This window comes from Apostichopus japonicus, chromosome 3 (genome assembly GCF_037975245.1).
Source record: "Apostichopus japonicus isolate 1M-3 chromosome 3, ASM3797524v1, whole genome shotgun sequence".
Taxonomy (NCBI): Eukaryota; Metazoa; Echinodermata; class Holothuroidea; order Aspidochirotida; family Stichopodidae; genus Apostichopus; species Apostichopus japonicus.
The window spans coordinates 4,078,304-4,106,045 of record NC_092563.1 but is presented as its reverse complement, the minus strand read 5'-3'; the positions used below and the strand labels follow the sequence as shown (position 1 = coordinate 4,106,045).

The 27,742-nt window shown below is 37.5% G+C and overlaps 1 protein-coding gene across 4 annotated transcripts in view; it reads left to right on the top strand.

Moving 5' to 3' along the window:
* LOC139960685 (transmembrane protein 45B-like) overlaps nt 1-27,486 on the top strand; it is a 37,271-nt gene extending 9,785 nt beyond the window's left edge. For 3 of the 4 annotated variants that reach the window (XM_071959249.1, XM_071959258.1, XM_071959268.1), the window contains exon 2: nt 22,721-27,486. In XM_071959249.1, coding sequence (XP_071815350.1) covers nt 22,735-23,619 — 885 coding nt within the window. In that variant the 5' untranslated portion in view covers nt 22,721-22,734 and the 3' untranslated portion in view covers nt 23,620-27,486. Of the gene's footprint in view, nt 1-17,161; nt 17,221-22,720 lie in introns of those variants that run through there. The other variant, XM_071959239.1, reaches the window with a different exon arrangement.
* The last annotated feature ends 256 nt before the right edge of the window (nt 27,487-27,742 follow it).

Here is a 27,742-nt window from a genome sequence, read left to right as displayed (position 1 = left end):
GTGCAATCTGATCAGGGAGCTGCTACTCTGCTCCCTGATCTGATAGGGTTTGGCAAAATTGCACACAAAATAAAGAAAGGTTCATAAAAAGCTAAAGTCTAAGAGAGATAAAACTTTATCAAATTGCTTTTAGGGATAAATGTACTTAAGCCTCTCTTAATCATGTCTGCAATGATGGAAAAAGGCAACTAATGCTTAAATGTGAATGTGTAGGCACGGTCATAGGCATAGGAGCCTAATTTGATTTCTGTAACGACTTGCCCGAAAATTATAACCAAAATTGTTCGCTCCGCCTGGTACAACATGTTAATGTGCATATCATATAGGCATTCATCTGTTATTACATCACCTGCCAGTAACATACAATCATTTGCCGTGTTATAACCCTTCCATATTGGTTATGATTATGGGGAAGTTGTTATAATAATAATAATAATAATAATATAAGTTTAGCCATTGAAAAACACATTGCAAATTATTCTTCTTTCAATAAGGTGCCCGAAAAATTCTCAGCATATTGCCCGAATTCTCAAAGTAACATTTGGTTGGGAACTTGAGGGGCTGCATCCCCCCCCCTCCCCCCGCCTCCTACGCCTATGGTCATGATTAAAGAGCTCTGTAGTTTCAATAATATGAAATTAAGTAAACCTTAATAAACTCAGTATTTTGATTTTTGTAATCATTTTTTTCACACTACCAAATTGTGAAGCTAGTCTTCACTCCATCATATGACATTAATTCTAAACTTCAATAGCCATAGTTAATGAAGGGATGTAGAACTGTAGTTGAAGCTATCATACTTTCAAATCAATAAATCAATACCATATGATATTAATTCCAAACTTCAGTAGCCATAGTTAATAATATGAATCTGCAGTAGTACTGTGGATAGATGAAGCGTTCATAATTTAACTATGTACTACCTCTTGATGCAGTAAGTCATAACTTTATGGCAGATTTCACAGTTTGATGGTCCAAACCAGCATAGTCAGTTTGAAGTACACTGTACTGCTGTGTGTTCTAAATAATTACAAGTCGTTGTCATTAATTTGAACAACACATGCATTTGAAATAAAAAAGATAATATTTTTTATTTTGTCCAATTTTTTTTTTTGAAAAATAATGATGAAAGTTTTTTTTTGTACAAAAATGAACGGACTCAACTCCCTCAAATAGGTGTTGCTTAAATAATTGGTATGTACATTGTGAGAATGAAGAGCAACTGAAATAAATTTTGCTCATTCAATGAAGATAAGAATTATGTATAAAATAAGTGGTGTTTCTTTGTCTTTATTGGTATTTTGTACTTTGTGGATGTATCTCAATAAGTGACAATTTCCCAGATTATTTCCGTCCAAAGTATGCCAAATAATGTATGCCTTATTTCTTGTCAACACAATTAAAAAAAATTCCGCTTTTGATGTGTAAACATTGCTCAAGTGTATCTTATATAATAACAATAAAATATCCCCGATCAAACCTAATCTCCCGTAATTGTGTAGTGTTTTATAAATCACACGTTATGTCCGTCCAAATTTACGTTACGTGCGACATAATACATCGTCACGGATATAAACATCGCATGGAAATTATTTTGTTCAGTGCACCCTCCACAATCTGCCTCTGATTTCGCGCTATTGGTAAACACCAGCGGTGACGTTCTAAACAACGAGTTAAATGAATCTGGAGGATTCATGTCAATTGGGTGCGCGCGTACCATGCATGGAGGGTCATGTGATGTGTTCCAGGGTGGTACCAAACTGATATTTCTCTGTAGCAGTTCGAGAATAGTGTTAGTGACTTCGTGAAAAATTTGCACCAAGACGGATCGGACATGGGAACTAACGGCATAAGAAGGTAGGCCTACTGGTACTTCAGGCCTACGAAATAGTGCTAATATGCTAACGTTAGACATGCTGGCACAGAACAAGTACAGACACATTGGGCTTGCAGCGGGAAATGTCGATGTCGCTGTCTGAATTGTATTTCAAGAACGATTTTTTGTCGAAAAGGATTGTTGAACTGGACGTGTTGCTGTAGGGAAATGTTTAGTTCAGTGCAACCACGGAATTCTCCATGGAACAGAGCCTAATGCTGCTCGACGGGAATATAGCTACCACGTTAGGCTACAGGCACGGTTATTGCTAGGTAACGGGTGTCGTCTGCTGCTCTAAGCACGCATACACATTTACGTACTAGTTGGGTGAAATCATCATGCGTAATAGGGAGAGTAATATATTAGTACCACCCTGGAACACATCACATGACCCTCCATACATGGTACGCGCGTACGCGCGTATTTACTGTGTGATAGTTTCTCCAGATTCATTTAACTCGTTGGTTCTAAACCAACACTTTCGTTACTATATGATACGGTGAAGAAATTCCGTCCCATGTGTTACGTGTGCAAAAGTGTTACGTGCGAAATACTATATCTTACAAATCTTAAGCTCAAAACAAGAAACAAGCACGAATCAGCTTATTTTTATATTTGTTTAGCATCTTTCTTATCGTAGTTGATATACCACACATAATAGTGTCAATGGTTGGATGTAGGCCATTACATCGTAATCGGCCTACCGCACGTTACGTTAGGGGACAGATAACGCTAGGATAATGTGCGAGGGGACAGACATTGCGCAATATCGGGCAGTGCGAATAACAAATGTAAACTTGAAACCACTGCATCAAATTAGATCGTTGGACCATGTCTAGTATTCAGATGAAAAATTAACGCGTCTCTTATGTTTAATTACACATTGTGAGCAATGTTTATGACTAAAATATAGTTGTTGTAAATGGCTGCCCTACATGCATTTGCACTTGTAGTACCAGTTTTGCGATTTTTTGTTGTAATTCTAGGCCGACTCAGTTTGCAAGTTCAGGGTAGTAAATTAGTAGTCCCATTGCATTGTAAAGAAACATAATGTGAGGGATGAGAAAGAAAGAAGGTAGTGGAAGCAGTGAAGGAGAAGTTGGCAGTGATGAATTCGTGCTCATTTATGAATATTAATGAGGTCACAGGGTCACATGTCAAAATCTTCAAATTGCAATTACTTGGCAACTACAAGTCTGAATTCCTTCAAATTTGGTGTGGTGATATTGGTAGACCATTTATACATGCTGATGCATGTTGTTATTGATATCATGCATATTAATAGAGAGGCGGGACTTAGTTTTTTGGTTTGTATAAACTATAACTCGACAAGGGAATGATTGATCAATAGCATACTTGGTCAGTTTGGCTAGTGGGTGGCCCATCATAAGATGTTTAACCGGATTGAATTTGGTGCTCATTCATGAATGTTAATGAGGTCAGAGGGTCAAACATCAAATTGCGATGACTTCTCAAGCACATGTCAGATTTTTTCAAACTTGGTATGGTTAGATTGGTAGGTAGCCCAACTTGCTGATGTGAATTTTACCTCATGCATATTGATGAGGAGGAGGGCTTAATTTATGTAACATAAGTTTGTATGCACCATAACTTGACAAGGGAGCTATTGATTATTACCATACATAGTGGTTTGGTGGCCTATAGATAAATACTATTAATTTTATTACATACATCATAGTAATTTAATGAGGTCAAAGGGTAAAAATCTTTATACTGCAATAACTTGGCAATCAAAAGGTTGAATTTCTCCAAAGAAACTTGATATGGTGATATTGGTAGGTAGCCTACTGTAGCTACACATGCTGATGTGTGATGCAATTAATGTCATGCACATTTATGAGGGGCATGGCCTGGCAATTAATTTTCTTGTTAATGTAAGGCTTTCTTAAAAACTTCCCTGTGAATGGGTATACTAGTATACACATTTAAACCAATATAACTCCATAAGTTAGTGAAATTCACACATAACTCTGTGTCCGTCCAATGGTTATGTGTGAAATTAAACAAAGTGTTTCGTATTGTCAAGCTACTGTACATATGCAATTTAAAGGCAGTGTTTGTGTTTACTTGTTATTTAGCAATGTTCTTAACATCTCTTAACACAAATCAAATTCTATTCTCTTCTTAGTATGTTATTAAGTGAACTTTTACCTGATAATTTACCATAAATATCCGTCCATGTCGGATGTTACAAGTTAAAAATCAATTATACAATTCTATAACATCAATTCAGTCAATTAAATGCAGTAATTAAAGGTGAATTCAATATGCCTGCTAACTTTATATTATATTTTCGCTGTTGAATTCATTGCAATATTTGTAGTGACAGTCAGACACCACTGACTCAGTTCGAGTGTGTGAATTTATCCATACACTTGCTGTTCTACTCTTGCAACATATATCTGTAAGTTAAATAGACATAAAAATTAGAAATAGATGAAACTGAATCAATCAGTTTGCATAACCATTCTGAATGTTTTCAAAATAATGCTTCCATCCAATGGTTGTGCGTAATATTTACACATACTGTAACTCTGTGTCCGTCCAATGGTTATGTGTGAAATTCACACATAACTGTGGTGTCCGTCCAATGGTTATGTGTGAAATTGAACAAACTTTTTGTATTGTTAAGCTAATTATGCAATTTGAAGACAGTTATTGTGTTTATTTGTTATAAAGTCAATGTCCTTAACACATTGCAACAAAATCAAATTCTTTTCTCTTTTTATTAATTTTTTAAGTGAACTACTAATTGATATTTTACCATAAATGTCCGTCCAATCACATCCATGTTGATTGTAACAAGCTAAAATTAAATTTAGATTTTTTAAATAATATCTTTTATACTAGTTATAGTCTGCAACATTGGTGCATTCCATAACTGAAGAATTATGGGACTAGGCCTTTCCTTGTATCTCCTGGGGAATAAAAAGAGGGAAGGGTGAGATTCGATTGGATTGTGACTTTGTGTGACTATGCAATTTAAAATAGTATATTTTCCAAAATTTACACCATATTTTATCTTCTACATTCCATTTTCACTTCACTGAGATGTCAAAGAATAAAAAACATGTGTATTACATAACTTGAAACAAACTTAATTTTTTATCTCAATACATTACATGTATAGAGATATTGTAACAGTAAGTGTAAGTGGGACTTTCTCTTCTCTTAAAAATTTTTCAGCGTCTTCAAACAAAGTTCTTTTTCTCTGGAATTTCCAGAGCAAGAATATATCATATAGACCAACAAAAGTTACTATTTTTTATTCCAGAATTGTATCTCATTCTGTGACTTTTTCACCGATTTATGTCCAAATCGGGCCAATTTGGACTGAAAACACACTTTGACAGACCTGTTTTGCACACACTCCAAAACTTATGTTTTATGAAAGAGAATAGAATAGAACTGTCTTTCAACAGTGGTATCGTCTAAGATAGGGTCCTATGTATTATATATTTTATTAAAATTTTCAACTTTCATTTGTTGTTTACAGGTAGGTATTAATAAGAATTTTACTACCTGTATATGACATTTAATGGCTTTTATTTGCTTTATTTGATGTTTAAATGATTTTTCTTTCTTAAAACAACACTGAGCTGCCGCCCCTACTTTTAGTAAAAAGGTCCGTTTTTGATGAGTAAGCCCCGCCCCCAAGTCTGTTTTGTAGCAGATTGGCTATGACTCATAACAGCTACATGTTAGATATACGAAAATGGCTACCCTCGCGAACAATTTTCTGTTCTGTAGTTAGGTACGCGAGGTGTTAGTGTATTGCATGCTAATTACATTCTGTACTGCTGAATTCTACCAGGGAGTTGTTATAACTCCCTGATTCTACGTAGTGCATTTAATTTATATGAGGCCTTCGTTTTGTAACATCCATTTAAGGATAGTACTGGTGTTCAGGTAGCTTTTCAGAGCAAGGGCCATGATAAGTTTGTTTGATTGCCCTTCATGTATTTTGTATAATTACGTATACACATTCTTGTATTTCTGAAGGCTACTTACTGTAGGCCTAGTGCATGTAGGCCTAGGCTAAGCCCCTAGGCCTATTAGGCTTTCAGTGGTAGCCACATTAGCATTGTACTGGTGTTCAGACAGCTTTTCCTAGGAAGGACCAGGGTAAGTTTGTTTGATGGGTACGTATAAAAGAGGAGCCGGCCATAGCATCACAACTTTGATAAGACTATAAAAATTGTATAAGGTTATGTTTTATTTATAAGGATATAAGATGTATAAGGTTATAAGAAGTATGTTTAGCTTTCTTTTGAACCTGTAATGTTTGACATCAAATGTACAAAGAATTAAAATAAAATAACAAAATGGAGAGGAACTGAGGTGGCTGTTAGGGGAAGAGGAGGCCACCCATCACTTGCATATAAAAACTTGTAATCTTCTTTTACATTATTTTTTCCAAGTCATAAATCCATGAAATCTTCATGTCCGAAAAATTGAGATGGAAAAACGTGGGTTGTTTTGATATCTAGAAGTGGACACAGTTTTGATGGTATTCACCACTACAGTCTACAGTAACATACAGTAGGTCAATAGGCCTAGCTCTCAAGGCAGGCATCAAGAATATGGTCGAGTTGTTCGCCTCTTCTAATTTGGCTGTTGTCATTGACATCAAACTATATGACCAAAAAGTCCAACTGAGACTGACCTAAGATGAAGGATACCACATAAAAAACAAGTTCTTAAATATTCTATGACATTACTAAACCTTGCAACGTCGTTCTTTCGACTAACAGGCAATGAGCGCTAAAGGCAAGACTAGCAGGATAAAGTGTAACCTGCAGAGACTATTCGTGGCAAAAATGCAAGTTATATATTTGTTGTACCATGATTGATATTGATAATTGTAGAGACAGAGCAAAGATTTGAAATTAGGAATAAAAATTAAAACTTCCAGTATTGAGATACTGCATCATTGATGCTCTTGTTTAATACTGTGGGAGCTTTTGGACCATCTGATTGTGAAATCTGCCTTATGAAAACTCTCTCTCTATGAACAGAAAGGACATACAGCAGTTGAATAAAATCAATATACAGTACATATCACCATAATATTAATATATTCACAAGGAATTGTTTGTTTTCTCACTTTTGTCCCCTGATGCAATCAATTATGAAACAGTACAAGAGAAAACACTATTAGTAGTCATATGTTTATACAAGTGACAGGGCTCTGTCACGCAAATGTATGATGTGTTAGCCTAAACGATAAATTTAGCACCAACTGCAGAATGGGATGCAAATAAAACATGTAAAATATTGCATCTATGCCCATGCATCTCCTCCTCATACCTCCCTACACCCTTCCCCTCTCCCCCCACCCCCCCCCCCACCTATGTCTTGTCGGTCAGTCTATCATCTCACCGTCCTTTGGCCTATCAGTTTTCTGTTTCTTTCTTTGTCACTTTGAAATATAATCCTCTGGTGTCAGTTTTCTGTAAAAAGATGCCCCTGTCTACACCCTATTTTCATGTTGGTTTGTTCCAACGCTTTCTCATATCCCAAGTCAGACTCTTCACATTTCTTGGAGTAAAAATACATGTCATTTAGATGAATTTTAACATGTAAAGTACTGCATGTTTGGTCACATGTGTCTTTATTAAATTGAGCCTGGTTGTCAGACTTTAAGAGGAGAGGGTCCTCCAACAAGGCCTGCTAGATATTTTGAATATCTTTTTTCTCTGTGATCTAGAGTCTTGATATCACTTAGGCAAGAAAGTTTTTTTTGTCAGTTTGACAGGTAGATGATGTATGAATAGATTCCTTGGATATTCGGAGGGGAACCCTGCAGGGTTCGATAAGACCCAAGGTGTATGGAAGTTTCCCTATCAGGTACGACATCCTGATCTGCAAGAACAGCAGCTGCATGAGAAAAATGACTATTTTGATAAATAGTGACATTTTTTTTTCTTTGGACAAAATTTCTTGCAAGAGGTTTAATAAAGGAATGAAAAAGCAGTGTTGGAAAACCTTGTTCAATTTCCCGCGAACACACTTCCGATTTCCCGCCGGTGTTCGCACAGCGAACACGCCGAGCATGCGTAGCGTGCGAGCAGAAAGGCGTGGGGTCCAGGGGCCCGCCCAAGGGGCCTGGTAGGGTCAAGGGGTGGAACCCCTTGTGGGGTTGAGGGGAAAAGACCCCGGAAAATTTTGGTATTTTTGCGTGTCTGGCGATAAAAAAACTCGCAGTTGAGGATGCAAAATACTGACAACTTTTTGAATTTAAATTGTCACGAAGCTGATGAAAATTTGAAAATGACAAGTTAGAGTAGCTATATAATGTTATAAAATGAAAAAAGACTTAATCTGCCTTACAATCTTTAAAAAGTTTAACTTACAGAACTTCCGATATTATGAAACAAACAACGTTCGGCAAAGCCCCGTTTATAGACTGCCTAACAATGAATAGCGCACACTATACGTACATCAGTTTACAACTGCAGTACGGTCCCTACTTATATACTACGGTAGGCTACTTACTGTACATGTGCTGCGAATTTTCCCAGGTACTGTACCTTACCAAACAACTGCGCGCCCGTCTTACACCTGTTTGTTAACATTTTTGGCACGTTTCCAAGAAACGTTTCATGGAGTATTCCCCATGATACACGCAGCACATCGAGGCCACACTAGCTATGGCCATCTTTATGAAAGTAAAACCTTGTCATAAAATATGTTTTAGGCCACTTGGCATGATTAACTAAATGCTTAATATTATTTCCATGTTCTTGTAGAAAATTTCAAGTTCGCAAAATACAATTAGTTGTGTTTTTGTAGTTACGTGAGATCCATAACCGACGAGGTGGTTAGGCTATTTGCTATGCACTTAACTATGGTAGGATATTATTTTTTTCCGTATTTTTTGAAATTCAAGAAAATACTTTCTTTTCCCCCCGCTTAACACCAGATGTGGTCTTACGGTTTATTCATAAATGGGTGTACTAGAGCCTTGTTTACATGACGTTAGTTGCATTTAGCATGATATGCCAGTTTCGCGTGAATTTTTCGAAAGTGTTTTGCTGGATCTTTCGTAAAATTTGAGAGGTGTACCAACTTACTTTTCGTACACAATTGGTAATTTCTCTACTGATTTTCGGAGTTTTTTTACAGTCAAGTGAATACGATGTGCATTGAGTATAAACTTATCGCGAATGCAAGAAAACGATGCGGGGATTTCCAGCAGACAAATGTTTTCTTTGCGGGATTACTGAGTCAGTTGAAGGGAATCCTGCACCTTAGAGGGAACACTGAATTGAAGTCAAATTCATACGAAAGAAAACGTTTACTAACTAACATACAATATAAGTATAACAAATGTGGAATGGCAATATTGTTCAAAAACATTTCCCGCGAGACTGATTTATTACAGCAACCTTCTCGCGCTGGGCCGTGTGTGTCCGTGTGACGTTTCCCTTTGTGAGTGGGTTGGGGACACATCATTACTCGTTATAGGCTATTGTGACTAAAATTGCGAGCACGCTCTCTGGACATTTTTCTTTTGTTTCTGAAACTTTTCTTCTGAAATTTTCCTTATTGTTTTACAGATGTACTTTTTTGTTCCTTCGTGTTTTTTTTAAGGTTCGTCCCGTTTTTTTTTCCCGATTTTTTTTTCTCCAGCCAAGCTGGATTTCCCGCGAGCATCGCGGATTTCCCGCGAACCTGGTTCGGCAGGTTCGCAAGGTTTTCCAGCCCTGTGAAAAAGCATATACAGCATGGCATCAGCTGTTGATTTTAAACAACATTTTTGCATGGACAGGGGCGTATCCAGGGGGGCGCAACAGGCGCGCGCCCCCCTATTGGCCGTCACCAAAAAAAAAAGTTTAGCGAAAAAAAAAAAAAAAAAAAATTGATGACGACCTTTATGTGAGATGTCGGTGATCGCTCAACCCCCCCCCTCCCGTATGCTTTATTTTTTGTTTGCCAAAAAAAGGTTCTGGCGAAGTTCGGCGGCATAATAGTTTTAGAAACATAGATGGTAATTGTGTTTGTATTATCACTATAAACACTAAATGACATGCCAGCCATACTAAATTGTGCATTTTGTGTCCATATTTACTGGAAATGTTGCTTATTATTAAGGTCGAAAAATGGATCACATATGGCCATGGGCGGCGATCCTGGGTGGAGGGGGGATATATCCCCCCATGAAAATGGGTGGAGGGGATGTAATGCACCATATCCCCCCCCCCCCACCAAATGCCAGGGATAAGAATATTTTCATGCCTACATTTATGCATCTTCGTTAATGTACGGCTCTTTTTTAGCTTCATTTCTCGCCTACCATAAACGCAGTGCAATCTTTTCAAATAAAGCGTCTTTATAAAGCAAAAATAGTTGACTGTAGGCTTCATTGGCCCTATTACAACAAAATGTATTATTGCGCCCACGGTATTGATATAATACATATATGCACCCTCATAGTATTCATATAGGCCCTATAGTAGGCCTAAACACGTACATGTTCCCTCGAACAGCTGAGAATCTCATGTAACCAGGGTAATGCTTAATACACGTTTCACCTGGATGCCCTAGCAATCTGTACCTAGGAATGTAACTATGTGTAATTGTGTATTGCATGTGTATAGGCCTATAATAGCCTGCATGAGGCCATTTTCTTCATCGAATAATATAACAGAGCTCTCGAACATTCTAACGTTGCGCCTGAAACAAGATTGACAGGGGCAATTTTCCCAAAATAACACCCGAAATTAAAAAAAAAAGTATTTTGGATCCTGATTATGAGATATTTCGCACATGACATCCCTATTTTAAAGTTGGGTATATGCCGCTTGAAAACCTCGGGAAGTGCCATTTCCGGCCATCTAGAGGGTTTGTTAATCCCAAAATTTTCTTGTACGCTTCGCGCCAACTCATGGTGGCGCTACGCTTAGATAGTCAACAAGGTCATATCCCCCCCCCCACTCGGAAGTACGGATCGCTGCCCATGCATATGACACCATCTTGCATTTCAGCCCTTCTTTGAAAGCAAAAATTGTACACCCCTTCCCCTTAGACCCATCCCCCAGGACGGCGATCATTCATGCCTGGCGCCCCCCCTATTGGAAAATCCTGGATACGCCCCTGATGGAGGTTTCCACCAATGCCCTAATCCCAATACAACAACCACCAAATGTATCTGCTTGGCTTGATTTAACTAATTCCATTTTAGGTCGGAATTAAAGAACTTGATCGTTGATATGTTTTAAGTAGTATGGATCAGTTGGGCTGCGAAGCGACTAAAAGAATAGTTCGCAGGTAATTTATTTTCCAAACCAATTTTTTAGCGATTACCTTGGATTTGGCTATCGCTCCAACTTTCATCCCCGAGGGTATCAATCTAATACAACCAATGTTAGTGTTTTCATATTATGATGCATCCATTTTCAAAATATATATAAAATCCCAGGAAGTCATAAAATTTGATAGCACAAAACTTTTGTATTGAGAGAAATTTATCGATTTTTGCTGATTGTAAAATTTATATACTAGTAATTTATGATAAATCTGTATTTAATCATGCAAAGCCTGAAATGTTTTATTAGTTTGAATTCACAGAATGGATTGATGCAGAATGGATCCAATTTTCTGTATCTGTCGGATTTGGCAAATTAATTCTTGACATTGCGCAATTATACTCATTGTACAGGAATATTATCAGCATTTGCTATGTAAATAACTGAAGTCGGGCTTTCATTCAGAGATACTGTAGTTTTCATCACAAAAGTTTATAGGTTTTAGTTTTTTAATTGTCAGAGTTTTTGTATAATACAGACTTGCAAAGAATAAATTTATCCAGTATCACATTGCAAAGTGATCAGATTTACTTCGCTCTTCGCTTACCTGTCTCCCCACAACCTTAGCACTCTCGTTCTACCTTGTCTAGATTGAACTGGTAATCTTTTAACACTGCGCACCCTCTATGACCGGCTCCCCTGGTCAATGCCCTTCTCATTCTACCATCCAAAGTGCCAACATGGTGCGTTTTTTCCTCTCAATTTTTCTTAACGTTATTCGTACGGAACTGTGACCTAGGATCTTAGTTTTTTTCATCCATTGGATACTGAAGTAGTCAGTTTGCTATACAAGACCGAAAACTTAATAACTTTTTTGTTTTAAACAAAGGAACCACAATATTTTATTAAACACAAAGTCCAGAGCTGCTACCAAAAAAATTGAACACTAAATTATTCCTTATTATTTGTGTGGTTCAGCTACTAATTAGATACCCAGTACTCAAACTGTGTTGCTTGGTGAAGGTAATTTTCACCTTCCTCATCTCGGTGACCCCCCACGTATCGGAAGTTGTAGTTGGAGGAATGGCTCTACCAGGGGGAGGTACCTTCCCCTTTGAAATATCTTTTATGATTCTAGGAGTGCTTAGTTACAAAATGGCCAAAAAATATATTTTGAATCCTTTTTGTGTAATTTATGTTCAAGATTTAAAACAAATTTTTTTTTTTTTACAAATATCAGCATATTTTTGTTTTGTTTAAGCAACCCTCTACAATGTTTACAGCAATCCTAACAAGAGTCACGACCCTCACTTTAAAGTAAGAAGTATTTAGATCATTCATGCCAATGTAACGAGTAGTGAACAAATTTTGATTTTTGTGGTGAATATATGAGATACCATTGTTGTTAAAGGATAAGTATGTACAACATTTAAGGTCAGTCTGTTGTACACACATCATCATTAGCAGTGGCTCGCTGTTTGTTTTGCTCGTGAGTCAGCAGTATGACACTCCAAAGACTACAGTACTATTAATGGAGTCTTTTCTAGTCACTGATCTTGTACTGACATATTTTGCATTTGTGAACACTGCAAACCTTGACAGCAATCAACTGCATTTGTATGTCTTGATTACACTAGTACTGACAGTTGTTGTTATAACCGTGCTGGGGCCGAGTGGATAGAGGCGGTGGCATTAGATGCAATGAGGCTTAGCAATTGGGAGGTTCGGGCAGGGTCCGATCCACTTCTGGGTCATAGTAAGGTGTCTTTTTTCATCCAAGAACAATCTAAGGTTTTCCCATCTTAAATGACCTTCTAAATTGACAAGATTCAAAATTTTGTTTTTGAGTTAAAATGGTGAATTGGAAGCCTGACATGAAAATTGTAATCCCTAAGCCCTTGTGGGCTTTTCCCACATTCGTGGTTACTTAAACATCGTAAAACAAAGTAACATAACTGCCCGACTGCCGTGTTTCAAATAGCCTACATAAAGATGTTAGGTTTTTACATGCCTTCTAGGGAAGTAAGTAAAATATATTGATATGCTGCAATGCCAAACACAGCATGCAGATGTACTTACTGTAGGTCTGACTTCGGGCCTCATATACAAAGCTTCCATCTAAAATTATGTTGTTTCGGTATTCAGGATGACTGCAAACAACGTAATTTGTGGCTATTAGGTTTATATTTTTTGATGTAAGTATAGTTTAACCAGTCGGTGAGAGTGAAAGCCATATAAATACTGTATCTTAATGGTTCATTAAGCCAACGGGTGTGCATTCAGATTACATTGTTTTAACATTTTAACCGATATGATGAGGTTGGAAGCTATTTATAGATATGAAAAAAATAGGTTGGTATTGCCATACAGTATATGTTGTAAAAAGCATGCTTTTACATCAGTTCAGTGGGTTTAAATACAGCGAAAGGCAGTTTCATGTTTAGGATACTATAGAAGAAAACAAAATCATTTTATGAAAAAAAACACATTTTTTTCCCGATTAATGTGGCTTTTTAGAAAAAAGTGTATAAGTCCATAAAGGTAAGAAAATGTATGATTTGCTAGGATTTATTTTGATTAAGATGTACCCCAAAATTACCAACTCTACTTAATGTTCCTGAGGAATTAAAACCTACATTTTTCCGCAGAGATTTCACTCTGGGAACACATCTGTACTTGGTTTCTCATCGTGGTGAATTTTGTTTGAATCAGCAGACATCACTGAACATAAGTTTACCTCGCCTCTTCATACCTCTGCTACTTCCATGTCTTTGATCACATGAAACACAAACAAAAGAGAGGTGAGGAAAGTGCATTAAATCGATGCATAGTCATTATATACTCGTTAGTTCAGTATACTCACGCATGCAGTATATTCCCAGACCGGTACGTGTAAGTTCAGGGGAATTCCCGTAAAATTGCTTGGAAAAGACATCCTTCCCACAGCACCATTCATATGTAAGAATTAACCTGATAAATTTGGTTTTTTGTTTTGTTGTTGCCAACCATATGGTAATATTCCGTTGCCCTATTTTTTGATATTTTTTGGCGCACCATCCGTACATGCGTATAATTTGACTAGATTTCTATGTGAGTGCTCCATGTACAGGTTTAGATTTTGACATTTGTACCTATTGCCTTTTTATTTTCGGTCTTCGTTAGCTTCATACAGCAATTAAAATCTTACATGCATGGGTTGCTGCATATTTAGTGGACCATATCTCATAAATTGTCTGCAAATGGTCTGAAATTTGTTACATATATTTATAAGTTGCATTTGACAGTTTCCTGTTGATTCGATCAGGTTTTTTGAGATCTACATTTTAATCAATTCTCTTCCCTAAATTTATACGTATGCAGCGGTGGCGGAAAATGAGCTTGAATTGACATCACAGAGCTTCGGATTTGTCTCGGAGGTTTTCATTTTTTATGTTTTTCTTGTTTCGTTTGTCTAATATTGTAGTCAAGGAATAAAAACTGTTTCCTAGTTTGAAGTTAGCATCAACGAATCAGATCATCTGATTACAGAATTCATTACGATCTGTTATCATCCACTTCCTCTTCCCTTCCAATCTTACCATGCTGAGTTTACAGACTTAGGAAAACATATATACGTTCGTGACAGAGATTTGAACCTCAGTTTTGTCTAACTTTTCCCTTTCTCGTTCCCGATTTCCCTGTTGTAAAATGAATGTTTTTCGGATTATAATGACATTTATCGCAAAGATCATCAACAGTGCATTGGCATGATGAAGGCTACTGGGTTTGTATCATACTGTGTTAAGTTATAATTTGCTTCTTGCTTTACCTGACTCTTCACTATCTCAGAGAAGACACCCAGACTCTTAGGATATTAATCAAGAGAAGGATCTAGTCATTGATCAATTATTGTTACCCAGTCAATAAAGGGTGTACACTGTTAAAAGGTTTATCAGATTTCTCAAGAGACAGTAGAACTAGAGTGCTTAGAACTGCAGTGAGGAGACAGGTATGTATGCACTAATCTCTGGTAAACATCAAAAAAGCCTGTCAGGGTTTTGGAATGACAGGTTTAACACAGGAAGTACTCAAAAATGCATCCCAATCTTAAAACCAAGGCTGTGCCATGTAAGATGTCTTTTAAAGAGTTCCTTGTTGAACTTTGAAACACTGCAATTATATGAAAGTCGTCTGTGTACATGGACTTGAACATGGTTTCACCATCAAAGTTATTGAGTTGATTGAATTATAAAGCATATGATCCCTCCAAGACGGCACAGTAGTAAAGTCCCATATATATATAGAGCTCTCCAATCAGGGCTCTTTTCATTGCTAACTGCAATCATGCAATGATTATTTGCATTAGACAAATAACGTGTGTAGCATCCAGCAATGATTTGTGTAGCCTCATATGTTTTTCTTTCTTATGAAGAGAACAAAGTCCTCTACAGTTAAAATAAAATGGAAGCACTCAGTTTACTTGACGTCACAGACGATGAAACAGAGTTTGAATGTTATCCTGAAGTACTCTTTAGTAACTCTAGGCAATTACACCACATTGGCTTCCTGAGAACTCGAGTCAGTTTTCCGTATAGGAAATGAAAGTCTTTCGACAAACATTTCCCCCCCCCCTCTCTCTGGCAATATTTCGTCAAATTTCAAAAGCGTGCACGGAGCACAGTACGAGACGGACGAGCACGATACGTCAAAGATTTGATCCGAGCAGCGGTAACAATTCAACGCTTGCTACCTTTGTACTTGACCATCCTCCTCAGGGCACCGAAAATAATTTTTGGAATTACGCTCTTGAGATGCCAGTGCGGCAGCTTGCGGCTGCTATTGAGCCTGCCACTGATATGACGATGATGAAGAGTTGCGAAACCTCCGTGGCTATGTTGCGATAGAGATACTCGAAACGACGGGCTGTAAACACTCAACGTCGGTTGTCAAGCACATCTTGAACCGAGGTGATCGTCCCACAGCATAAACTAGGCACGCTCTGCGATGATGATTAGTCGTACTGAAATTGCTTGCACTATGACTATACAGCAACAAGACCTCAAGGACAATCAAATCATGCCTTCGGGCCTAATCAAAGTGAACCGTTCAGTATCTCAGAGGAGCATTGATTTCAAGGCCAGAGATTTTCAATTTCACTTTGAAGCTAGGTTATTGGTTAGTTTCGATGCATTGGTAAATTTTGGAATAAGAAACAAAAGTCGGCTACTGTAACAATGTATATGACTTCTCGCAATTGCTTCGAATCATATCTGAGAAGGATAGATTTGGGTTTGATAAATAACTATTTTGCAGATCTCTACATTTATAATGACAAAACCAGACATAAATTTATTGAAATAAGTTATTGACATTGATGTGAATCAAATTTTTAATAAATGTAAAATAACATGTTATAATGCGGCATTTTAGTAACGCCAGTGGGCACATTTTGATACCGTACCATATAAGGTACACATATTCTCTTTTTCAATGCATCATATGAAAGTGATGTAATATATATTAAAAAATATTTGGCATGTCAACTAAAAGATATATTTTATAATTTGGGTGTTTGATGACCAATTACACCGCTTCAAAATGAATCAATACGGTCAAGAATTTCCATAGTTTTAATGAAGTGGGTATTAATTAACCTACTAATGCCAAACTTTCACAGCAAAAGTCAACATTTTGACTTTTTGATTATACAGAAATTGTGAATTTCTATCCAAAACTGCTCTCTAAAATTGTGGCAATTTTATCTCAACATTTCAACAAGTTTGTTAAAGTACTGCAAAATCTGAAAATACCAAAGAACATAAAATAGAATCATTGAAAGGCTTATTTACTTCGTTCCCCACTTACCTGTCTCCCCACAACCTAAGCACCGCATTCTACCGTGTCTAGTATGCCCTGGTAATCTTTTAACACTGTGCACCCTTACTGACCCCAAGTGAACTCCTTCATATTCTACCATTCCAAAGGTCTCATAAGAAGGAGTTCACTTGGGGTCAGTAAGGGTGCACAGTGTTAAAAGATTACCAGGGCATACTAGACACGGTAGAATGCGGTGCTTAGGTTGTGGGGAGACAGGTAAGTGGGGAACGAAGTAAATATATAAACCAGTAAGTTTTCTAATGTTTCTACATTTTTCTTTAGTATGTGGGGGGGGTGCATAATTGTAGTTACAGTATGTATGTATTTATATTTATATGTATAAAAATATATCTATATATATCTATATATCTATATATATATATATATATATATTGTATATATATGTATGAATATATATATTTATATATATATATATATATATCTCTTCTGTACAGTGTAGCTGTCATAAATTTGAGCAGCAACGCCGTCATCCTCGTCGGTTGTTTTACAAAAAGCGGAGCTGTTTTTGTGGGGCATCTTAGCAATTGAGTGTTTCTTATTGGATATTGTATTACAGACTACAGAAATAGTGTAATTAGTTAGATGATGTTTCATTTGGTAAGATTTGTGATGGCAACTTAATAGGTAGTACTTTTGTTGCCATGGTAGACTTTTTGCATATCATAAATGTAACATATCCAGGGAATAATTTATCCATTATGACATATATCAAGATGAAATTATGCAGAATGGTAAAAAAACACAACTGCTGCACAAAATGTTATCTTAAAAAATCATGCCCATATACATCATCGCTGTAAAAGAAAATATTTCATCCGTGGAAATAGAAAATAAGATGGATGGAGATGGTTTTACAACATAAAGGAAATACATTGGCATCCATAGACTCATATTTACAAATTGAAACCTTTCTTCCTTCCGTAGTGTACAGTGGTAGTAAACAAATTCAGAGCTAATTGCAGTCCACAAAGAATGAAGCCCTTGCCTTGACCTTAAACAAAAGCTAAAAATAAAAGTGATGGATATTTTATGCATGTGATAACAATTTGTGTAATATTGCTTAATGGACAGGATGCCCTGAAAACAACCACTGTAGTACTGTATGCACTTTGCATCAACTGCTGCATCAGATAAGGAATACATAGGAAACTACCATGCCGTCGTTGCCACGAGCAAGGACTTTCTCTCTCCAGTAAAGTGCTAAGAAAATCTTACTTTTAAAGAAAAAGTTGAGTGCGCAGGGATTTAAATCCACCGACAAGATTATTCTGATTTCTAGTTCGCAACCTGGAGCATCTCTGCTATAAAGTCTGATGTAGTTACACTTGCAGAGATGCGAAACAGGAAACAGTATTATTATTACAGAGACAATGTTAGAGCCTTCAAAACTACAGCACAACATGTGAACATTAAATCATTCCCTGGATTATCTCTGGATAAATGTGACATTTTGCTTGTACATTTATATGTACTTACAGAAGTACTAACAGTATTTCTTTTATGCCAAAATCTGTGTAAAAACCCACTTGAAATGATGAATTTTGTTATAGAATTTCTTTTTGGAAAGAATCCTGCCATATACAGTAGACTGTAGTATACAGTTCACGTTGAGAACTCAGACTTCTTGCGCTCTATCATTGGTAATTCAAATATCTTCGATAATGTGCTAATTCTATCACACAGACCTCACCTTTTGATGCAGAATCTTTGAGCCTATTCCACTCTTTCACAGCGTTAAATTAATTTGAGGTTTCAAAAGTGTGCTAAGGTGTGGGGAGGGGGGGGGGGGAGTGGAGGAGGAATATTGAATCTGATTTCCATTGTAGCTGCACAGATGTGTTAGACCATGATGCATAATTGATCCACACTACTGCAGTACTGTGGTAATTAGTATTGATGGAGCTTAGTTTGGTACAGCTGGTCTTGTTCACATCCAAGAATCTCTCATGATACCTTAGCTTATTGAGGGGGTTAACAGGGGTGCCAGACCCCACAGGGAAATGGGTTGGGGTTAAATTTATCATCAGAACCGTGCTCTTGCCTTTGTCAATCACAGGGACTTTTACCCAAAATGCATCTGGAAACGGACGATTTTGACATGCAGTAGCCTAGTGTTACCTTCAGTTCATCACACATTAATATTGTTTCTAATTAGCTCATTTTGTCACAATTAAAATGTCTGCATTGACCATATGGGTCATCCTAGATGCCAAAAGAAGAAGATTTTTGTCAAATTCCAGGTGGCTGTCTAAGATTCCACATGATATTGATATGATAGCTACCCACTTACCCAGGTGTCTCAAAAGAAGGAAATGGCACCAAAACATTTTTTTGGGGTTGTTGCCAGGATATGGTCACACCTTGTTACGGCGGTCTAGCATCTTGCTAAACAGCTCTTAATTTCCCTGTACTTTGGATATTCTTTTTTCATGTATAAAGAGGAAATGTTGTTTAATTTATAGATCTCATGGAAGACCTAGTGCCAGTCTTTCCAGTTCAGTCAAGTTTTTCACCAAAACTGATGTATGCTTCGTGTCACTGCAAGGGGTAATCAAAAATTGCCAAAAATATCAATGACAACGTTTTTTGACACAATTCTGTTAAGATACTCTGCATATGTAAAAAGGAGGGTTCACAGTTTTTATACAAGATAATAATGGAGACAAATCCACAGGGGTCCTATGTTTTGCAAACAGCGCCCTCTAACTTAGAAAAGCTTTCTTCAGGCTCTTGTTTCGGCTCCAATGTGGACCATATCAGGTTTATTCCAATAGAGGAAACAGAAACAGTTCTGTGAGTACGTCTCCTCACGACCACTGCATTCTCGCTATACCACTCATAGAGTGAACTGGCCATCTTTGTAACATTGTACATCAACAGTGACCGGTCACTGACCTTACTCATTCTATCACCCAAACTGTCTAGAAGCGTTTCTCTCATTGTCGCCATTTACATCTTCGCAATGGGATCTTCAGCATTTCTCTAGAGGGCGCTGTTATATCAGTCCTAGCAGTGCCGTAGATCTACCTCGCTGGGTACTAACGCGCATCAGCTATCTTGTGTATAGATCTCCAGAGGTTTTGTATAGTGCTGTAATGTATTTCAGTCTGTGTGCTGGTTGCGAAAGTATGTTCAAAAAGTACCTTGTCATCAATAATTACGAAAGTATCACAGTTATACGGTCCAGTATATTCCATTTCACAGACGTGATTGAAAATAGCTCCTTTTGCAACATGTCGTTGCTTGAATGTGCTTGTAATAAGCAGTCAAAGATATTATGTTAGTTAGAATATGTCACACTATGTGTGAATTAGGAAACGTACATGTTCTTTACCCAGAAATGTCAGTCAGAGGTTCCTCATAGAAATTCTCAGTAATCTCAGAGACTGCAGCTTGTCAAGTTTTATGGAAACCTAGAAACGACACGAAATGGCAGCGCCCTCTGTAAATATAGGGAGGGGGGCGGGGAGTGAGGGGGAGATCCCCATTCTCTTTTTCTGGTTGGCATCAGGATAAATCGTTGATGCTCACTATTTCAGTTTGTGACCTACTGTAGAATAACTGCAGTTGTGCATCGCTTGATATAAAGTATCCAAATTCCCTTTTGTTTTACAAATCTGTAATATATGACCATCCACTAATTAAGAGGACAGGTTTTGTTAGACAGTTTAACAGTTTGTTTACTTCTCAAAACTAAAAGCACATGAATCATTCACTGAGATGAGTCTGGGCACAAGGATGCGAAACTGTTTCATAATCTTCAGCAGTGTAGAACTAAGTGTACTGAATGATCTGTACTGTAGAAGGATATATGTCTGCTTGAGGCAGTTCTGTGGCTGTAACAATAACTTACATTTGCTGAGGTAAAGTAGATCGGGTTTTCAGACTTTAATTAAATGAGACAATCAGGAAGCATGTTTTATTTTATGGTACTCTACCCCAAAATTCAGTCAAAAGGATTATAAGTGATAATTATTTAAGAATGGGAACTCTCAGAAAAAAATGTCATGCAGAAAGAAAGAAATTTCTAAATGGTCAGAGAGCAAAAAAAAGAATGCTTTTATAATATGAGCTTTTTTGTAATTTATTCATCATTGATTTAGCACAATTCTGTGTTCATTTACAATGCCACACATTGGAAGCCAGACGAGCAGTTATTATTTCATATACAGTAGCCTTGCACTAGTAGTTTACAGTAGCTTGTCCAGTTTGAATCTTTATGTACAATTTACTAATAATTCCCTTTGGGGATGCCAGGAAAAGTGAGTCAATTACAATCTTAACTTATATCTAAAAACAAAAACAGCGCTGTTTGCAAAGAGGAAGGAACAATTGTTCTTTTTGTGCAGTATTCTCCATATACTCTCAGTTGTCATCACAATGCTTTTGTTGTATAGTGTTTCCCTATGCTCTCAAAAGCCATCACAATGCTGTTGTGTACTACAGTTTCCTCCCTATGTTTTCAGCTGCCATTACAACGCTATTGTTTAGTACAGTATCCTACTTGCATTCTCAGCTGCCATCACAATGCTGTTGTTTAGTACAGTATCCTCCCAGTACTTTGAGCATCATAACAACGCTGTTGTTTATTACAATATCCTACCTATGTTCTCAGCTGCCATCACAATGCTGTTGTTTAGTACAATATCCCCCCAGTACTTTCAGCTGCCATCACAATGCTCTAATGAATTACAGGATGTAGTTTAATGGATGGCAGAGCATCATTCCACACTGTGATAGCAGTATTGTTTATCACATCAAACAGCGACTAGTTTTCAGAGGAAATTAAATTCCGTCTGTAGGAAGGTGTGAGCTTGAGTTCAGCAAAATCACTTTGGGGCAAGTAATGAATGGTACAGTATAGCAATCTATACTGACCTTCCTGTATCTCCGTCAGGCAAAACAACTTCAGTGTTAGCCAGCATACAGATGTATATCCATACCTAAGACGTTAAATAATTTTTATGTCGCTTTGCTGAGCAACTTTGTTTTGTTGTAATGTTTAGCATAATATATTAAAAACACCAAGGATTCTGTATATAAATTAAATCATTTTCCATAAAATTTACGGATTTCTACTGTATGTCACACGACTAGAGCTCCTTTTGAAGGGATATTGTAGTAGACACTAATCCCGACGGTGTTGATAAAGGAAAAGGCAATCTTCTACACTCTCATTCGATATATCTCTTTTCATACACTGTACATGAGTTAGTATTTAACATTTGTTTACTTAAATCAGGCGATTGTTTACTCAAGGAAATGTATCGTGTGTATGATCCGTGATATCATCCTCCTCCTCTGCCGCAATGGTTGTTGATTTCCTCTCCATTTGTCATGTATCGGGATGTTTTAACTAGCGTTCAAAGATTCATCAAATTGCTGTCGCTGTTTAGAAGACGATATCTAAGGCTGTGGATAAATGATTTAATATTTATATATGGCTGTATATAGAACATTAAATATGTCTCACCTCTGTGTGCAGCAGTGATACAAATTTTCTCCAAACTTGTGACAATTTTTTATGTTTCTGTGTTGAATACAACATGCATCTTTTAGGATAAGATTTTGCACATGTACACCCAAACCAGTAAGTTTTTGGGATCTTCATTGCAAAGCTTTGAAACATATGTAAACATTCTGCCATCCACCTCTCATAATTGTGGTTTTTTTTTTTCGTTTTTTCTTGTTACAGGTAAGGAGGTAACGATGGTGGATTATTGGCAGGACTTTGCCTTACTGGGGGCCTTCCTTTTCATCTTGGCCTTAATGTGGACTTTCCAGACATCCTTCCAGAAGTTTTCTTATCTCATTACGAACCAGAGCAAAGACGGCGATGTACCGCATCAGAGCTACTTTGAGAAACACTGGATCGAAGGCGTCCTGTCCTGCTTCTGTTCCTCGGCCATTTTACTCTATCATTTCAGTAGCAATTACAACAAAGACGACTTTGAGAGCTCAGAGGAGGACACCCGCCATTTTGTGGTGATACTCTGGCTGCCGTTATTCTTTTACGGGGCAGTCGCCATCTCCTCGGAAGCTCTGTCGCCAATGTATAAAGTTCTCGTTAAGCCTTTCCTAATTGTTGCCTTCCTGTGTGAGTTTTCCCTCGTCACGAATCACGTCCAAAACATGCCGTTCGGGAGCGACAAGACCATGTACACACCGTTGTATCTGTTGATCTATTGCTCGGCGCTGCTCCTCCTGGCAGAGGTGGTCATACCGGACATGGAGGACCTCAGGGTGTTACGATGCGGAACCACGTTAATGAAGGGGACATGGTACACCCAGGTAGGGTTCACGCTATGTATGACAGGTAGGGAATGGTTAAACGAAGAAGCCGTAGGCATCACAGTACTATTAGTGTTCCTGTGGCACGTCATACTCAGCTGGATCGTCATAAGAGTTATGCAAAACACCATCAAAGCGGTCTTGCTAGATCAGCCGTGGATAGATGACGACTACATGGATGAGAAGGAACATACCTCACCGTCCACTAGAGGAAAGAGGCGGCTGGTAGGACAAAAGGAACCAGTCCAACTGACCAGAGAACAGCTCCAAGAGATGCCGTGGTCAGCTAGCTATATGAAATGACCACCAGACTGAGGTGGACTTTCTGAAGATGACGTGATAGATAGTCCATAGCTAGCTAGCTATGTATGAAATGGTCACCAAATTTGGAGAAAGATGAACAGTTTACAGACATGACTGGTACCGTCAGATATGGACCTTTGGTACAGTCGACAGATCGTGCTGTAAAACCAGTACAGTAACATACGAGGCTGATGTACAAGTTATAGATCGTGCTAAACAGTAGCAATGACTACTGCAGGTGTGAGGTCAATGAAGAAATAGAAGTTAAAACTATATAACAGTATAGTTAGGCATGAGGCTGATGGTATAGTTCCAAATACAGTAATGGGTGGTATTAGCTACTGTAGGTGTGAGGTCAATGAACAGGTCACAGATCATGAAATCAGTAGTATACAGTAGCTACTACTGGTATGAGGTCAATGAACAGCTACAGTCACAAGTCATACCATAAAGCCAGTATGGTTAGGTAAAAGGATGAGGAGAAACTGCAATAGAAGGCCATGCTATCATTCACCAGGTTACAGATCATAAATAGAGTATACTCAAGACACTGTGAGTATTAGGACAAAGCATTAACTGGTCGATGCTATTTAAACTAGTGTTGTTGTGGGTGTGAGTTTTATATACATGTAAATTATAGATTAAAGTTGAAGGTTTACAGTCTTGTATGAGGCTAATGCCTCCTGACATGACTTTACAACTTAACCCCTGGTCATTGGTAACTTGTCACACCCACACACCAAAGTGTGCACAATTCAATCAGTCTCTCCTGGGGCACCTCAGTGCAGTGCAGATTATACTAAAGAGTGGTTTAACAATTCTGTGGGTTTGAGTTCTATGAACAGCTACAGTAGCTTGTCATGTTATAAACCAGTATAGATTGTCATGTTGATTTAACAGGCTACAGATCATACCAAAAAGTACTGGTTATTGCACATGCATGAGGTTGATGTGATAACTAGTTATAAATCTAGCTATAAAACTAGCTATCAACCTGTGTACAGTATGAAGTTGATTTACTTAGCAGTAGTCATACTAGAGTATAGTATAGCTCTACTGCAGATCTGTATGAGGTCAGTGAACAGCTACTGTAGCAGATCATGCTATCAAGCAGTAAAGTAAGGTTTTGAGGTTAATTTGCAAGGCATAAAGAGCTGTGTGTAGTCATCCTGTAGGTATGAGGTCAGTGACCAGCTACAGTAGGAGGTCATACTATCAACCAGTATAGTTTGGTATTCTGTTGCTTTAAAAGATACATATAAAGAGTCATGAGAGTCATACATCAAGATGGGGATATTGATTTTCAAATCTTCCAAAGAAGGGCAATGCTTTGCAAAACAACATACAATATGAACAGGTGCAGTAGCAAATTATAAAAGAGATCGTCATGGTCAGACATGTTGTTACTGTATATCTCAAGTTGTGAAATATTAGATTAACAGCTATAAATAAAAGTACATCTTTATCATCTGATTGTACACATGTGCTGTACTTACATGGCTATCAGTGTACACTAGCTCAATCACAGATTCATAGTAGGGATGAAGGGTAGATGTGTATAAAATGTCGCGGCTGAATTAGAATATTAAATATTTATGACTTCTAACGACTTCAAACCCCTTAATGTAAAGATAAATTCACCCTAAATATTCATGAGATTTTTCATTCCTAAACAAATTTTTGTTTAATAGGACCCACAATCTGTAATTTGGGTATAATATGAAATTAAATCCCTCTCAGGCTTAATGATGTTGATAGTTTATGAATATGTGTGACACACTCACACACACACAAGCACCTAGTAAGTAATCCCATACCTTTAACTTTGTTAGTATGAAAACTTTAATCATACCATTAACTGTACTGGTGACTGTACAATTTTTTTCTGTTCAAGTCAGTGTATAACTGTATTGAGAAGATTCACTGACCCTATCGTTGGTTTATTGCGTTGTTCTGTCCATGATACGTTTGTAATGCAAGAATCCCTGCTCAAAGAAATAGACTAAGGTATGTTCGGTATGCTTGTCGACTAGAAAGATATAAAGTGACAGAAGTAATCAAGGGCAGATCCAATATAATAAAAAATAAAAAAAGAGGGGATGTGGTCATGAGGTCAGTGAAATCCTCTCCCTTGTCGGGAGAGGGGTCTGGGAAAAATTTAAATTTAAGATGTGAAATGGTACAGTTTTGAGGCATGTTCATTTTGGCTATAAGTTAGGTCTGTAATTAGGACTACACACAACTACTTCTAATTTTTTTAATTTTTTAATGTGGGGTTGCAAAAGGGGATGTACACCTCCACCCCACCCCCTCCCACCCCCTTGGATGGTGATAGCAACATAGCCACCCTGCTACCTGATGTAGCATTGTTATAATGATTCCAGTTACTTTTATTCCTCTCAGACTACTACTCCTAATCTGTAGCTTGTGTGATCTTATCACCAGACACAGCTTGTTCATATTGCTACCCATATAATGCACTATGTCAATATTACTCACATATGAATATATTTCACAGCATGCAGCTCTCACTCTGTGCAGTCCATTTCTATAATTGGAAAGCTATTGTCTATTAGCATGAATCGCAAGACTTGGAATTTTGAAATATGGAACAAGTCAAAAGATTTAAATCTCTGACAATATGAAATTGTATATGTACACTGCAATGTATGACTACTATAGTTGATGATGAGTGTGGTACTAAGAACAAATTGACAGTTTCTGTCTGGAAGTCTGTGAGTGATTTGCTGAGAAGTACGGTATACTATGGAATATTTACATGTAGTTTATGGTTGTCTGATACTACAACTGCATACCATTCACTGCTGTCAGATAACTACTCAGACTACATGTTTCTTGCTTGTCATTGTCAGATGGAGCTCAGCTGCGCTTGCTTTAATTTGACTCTATACACTGCAGGGGTGCAACCAACATTTATTGGGGGGGCAGGAGGAGGGGGTGCATTAAGATGCTATGTCGTCAAGGGTCGGGGGACCCCTCCACTTTGAAGAAATGTTGGTAAAGTCATAGTTGGATGGTGCTCTAGTTTGCAACTTTTGAAACAGTGTCGAAGAATTTTCAACTGTTTAGGTTGTATGGCACATAGTTGGTATACAATTAATGCACTGTGCACTAATATCTTATATAGTCAGTCTGCCAGCAATACGGGTGATTATATATATCTTTTCTTTGGGGGAAGGGGGGGGGGGGTGCGACTGTCTGAATGAATCAGCATCACTGTTGTCAGATAGTACTGGTTGCATGCACTTGACTACTGTAAGATCAAACTGGTTATGCATGCATTTCACTGTTATCATATACTGTAACAGTGGCTGTATGCATTCAGTTGTCAGATAACACTGACACTTTCCTGTTACTGTGTTTACACTGACAACATGCGTTTGACTGTTGTGTAATGTTACAGAATACATGTTTTTACAGTTACTGTTGCCCAACTTTGCATATATATTATTTATTTTATTTATCTGTAGAAATGTAACATTACATTGTCATTTTTTTTCAAGGACAAAAACAATGCTGTGAGTGTCTATTTTATACTCACATAATATGCAATTACTTTACATGTTCACATCAGATCATGCACACAGATGTTTTTTTGTCAGAGCTGTTACACATTTATTGTAGTCAGTACCTTCTTTGTTCCTAGAGATTCTTGTACTTTGCTTTGTTAGAATCAAACAGGCTTTGATGCTCGGAGCATTTTCTTTCCCTTGAGGGAGATAATTGTGGTCCCTAATATTGAAGACATCTAATCAATGCTGATCTCTAATGTGTACAGTACTTCAAGTTGTGTAACATTAACGATACTTGTACATCTCATTTCAAGATTGTATTGGATCTTTCTCACAGGTGTTATATCTCAACAGCATCATTCTTTTCATCTAATTAGTTCATCTTTTAAAAGCAACAACCTTGAATTAAGATCACAAATGTAAGGAAACGGTTGGGCAAGCATCTTGACGTTTGTCTCAACGGAAAACTTCCACAACTTTGTAGCACTTGTAAGAAAATGTTTGGCTGAAGTAAGTCACGTTTATTCCTTCGTGCACATGTGCCTGTGCAGTCAACTTCATCATTTGTCGCTAAGTTTTCAAAGAAAGAG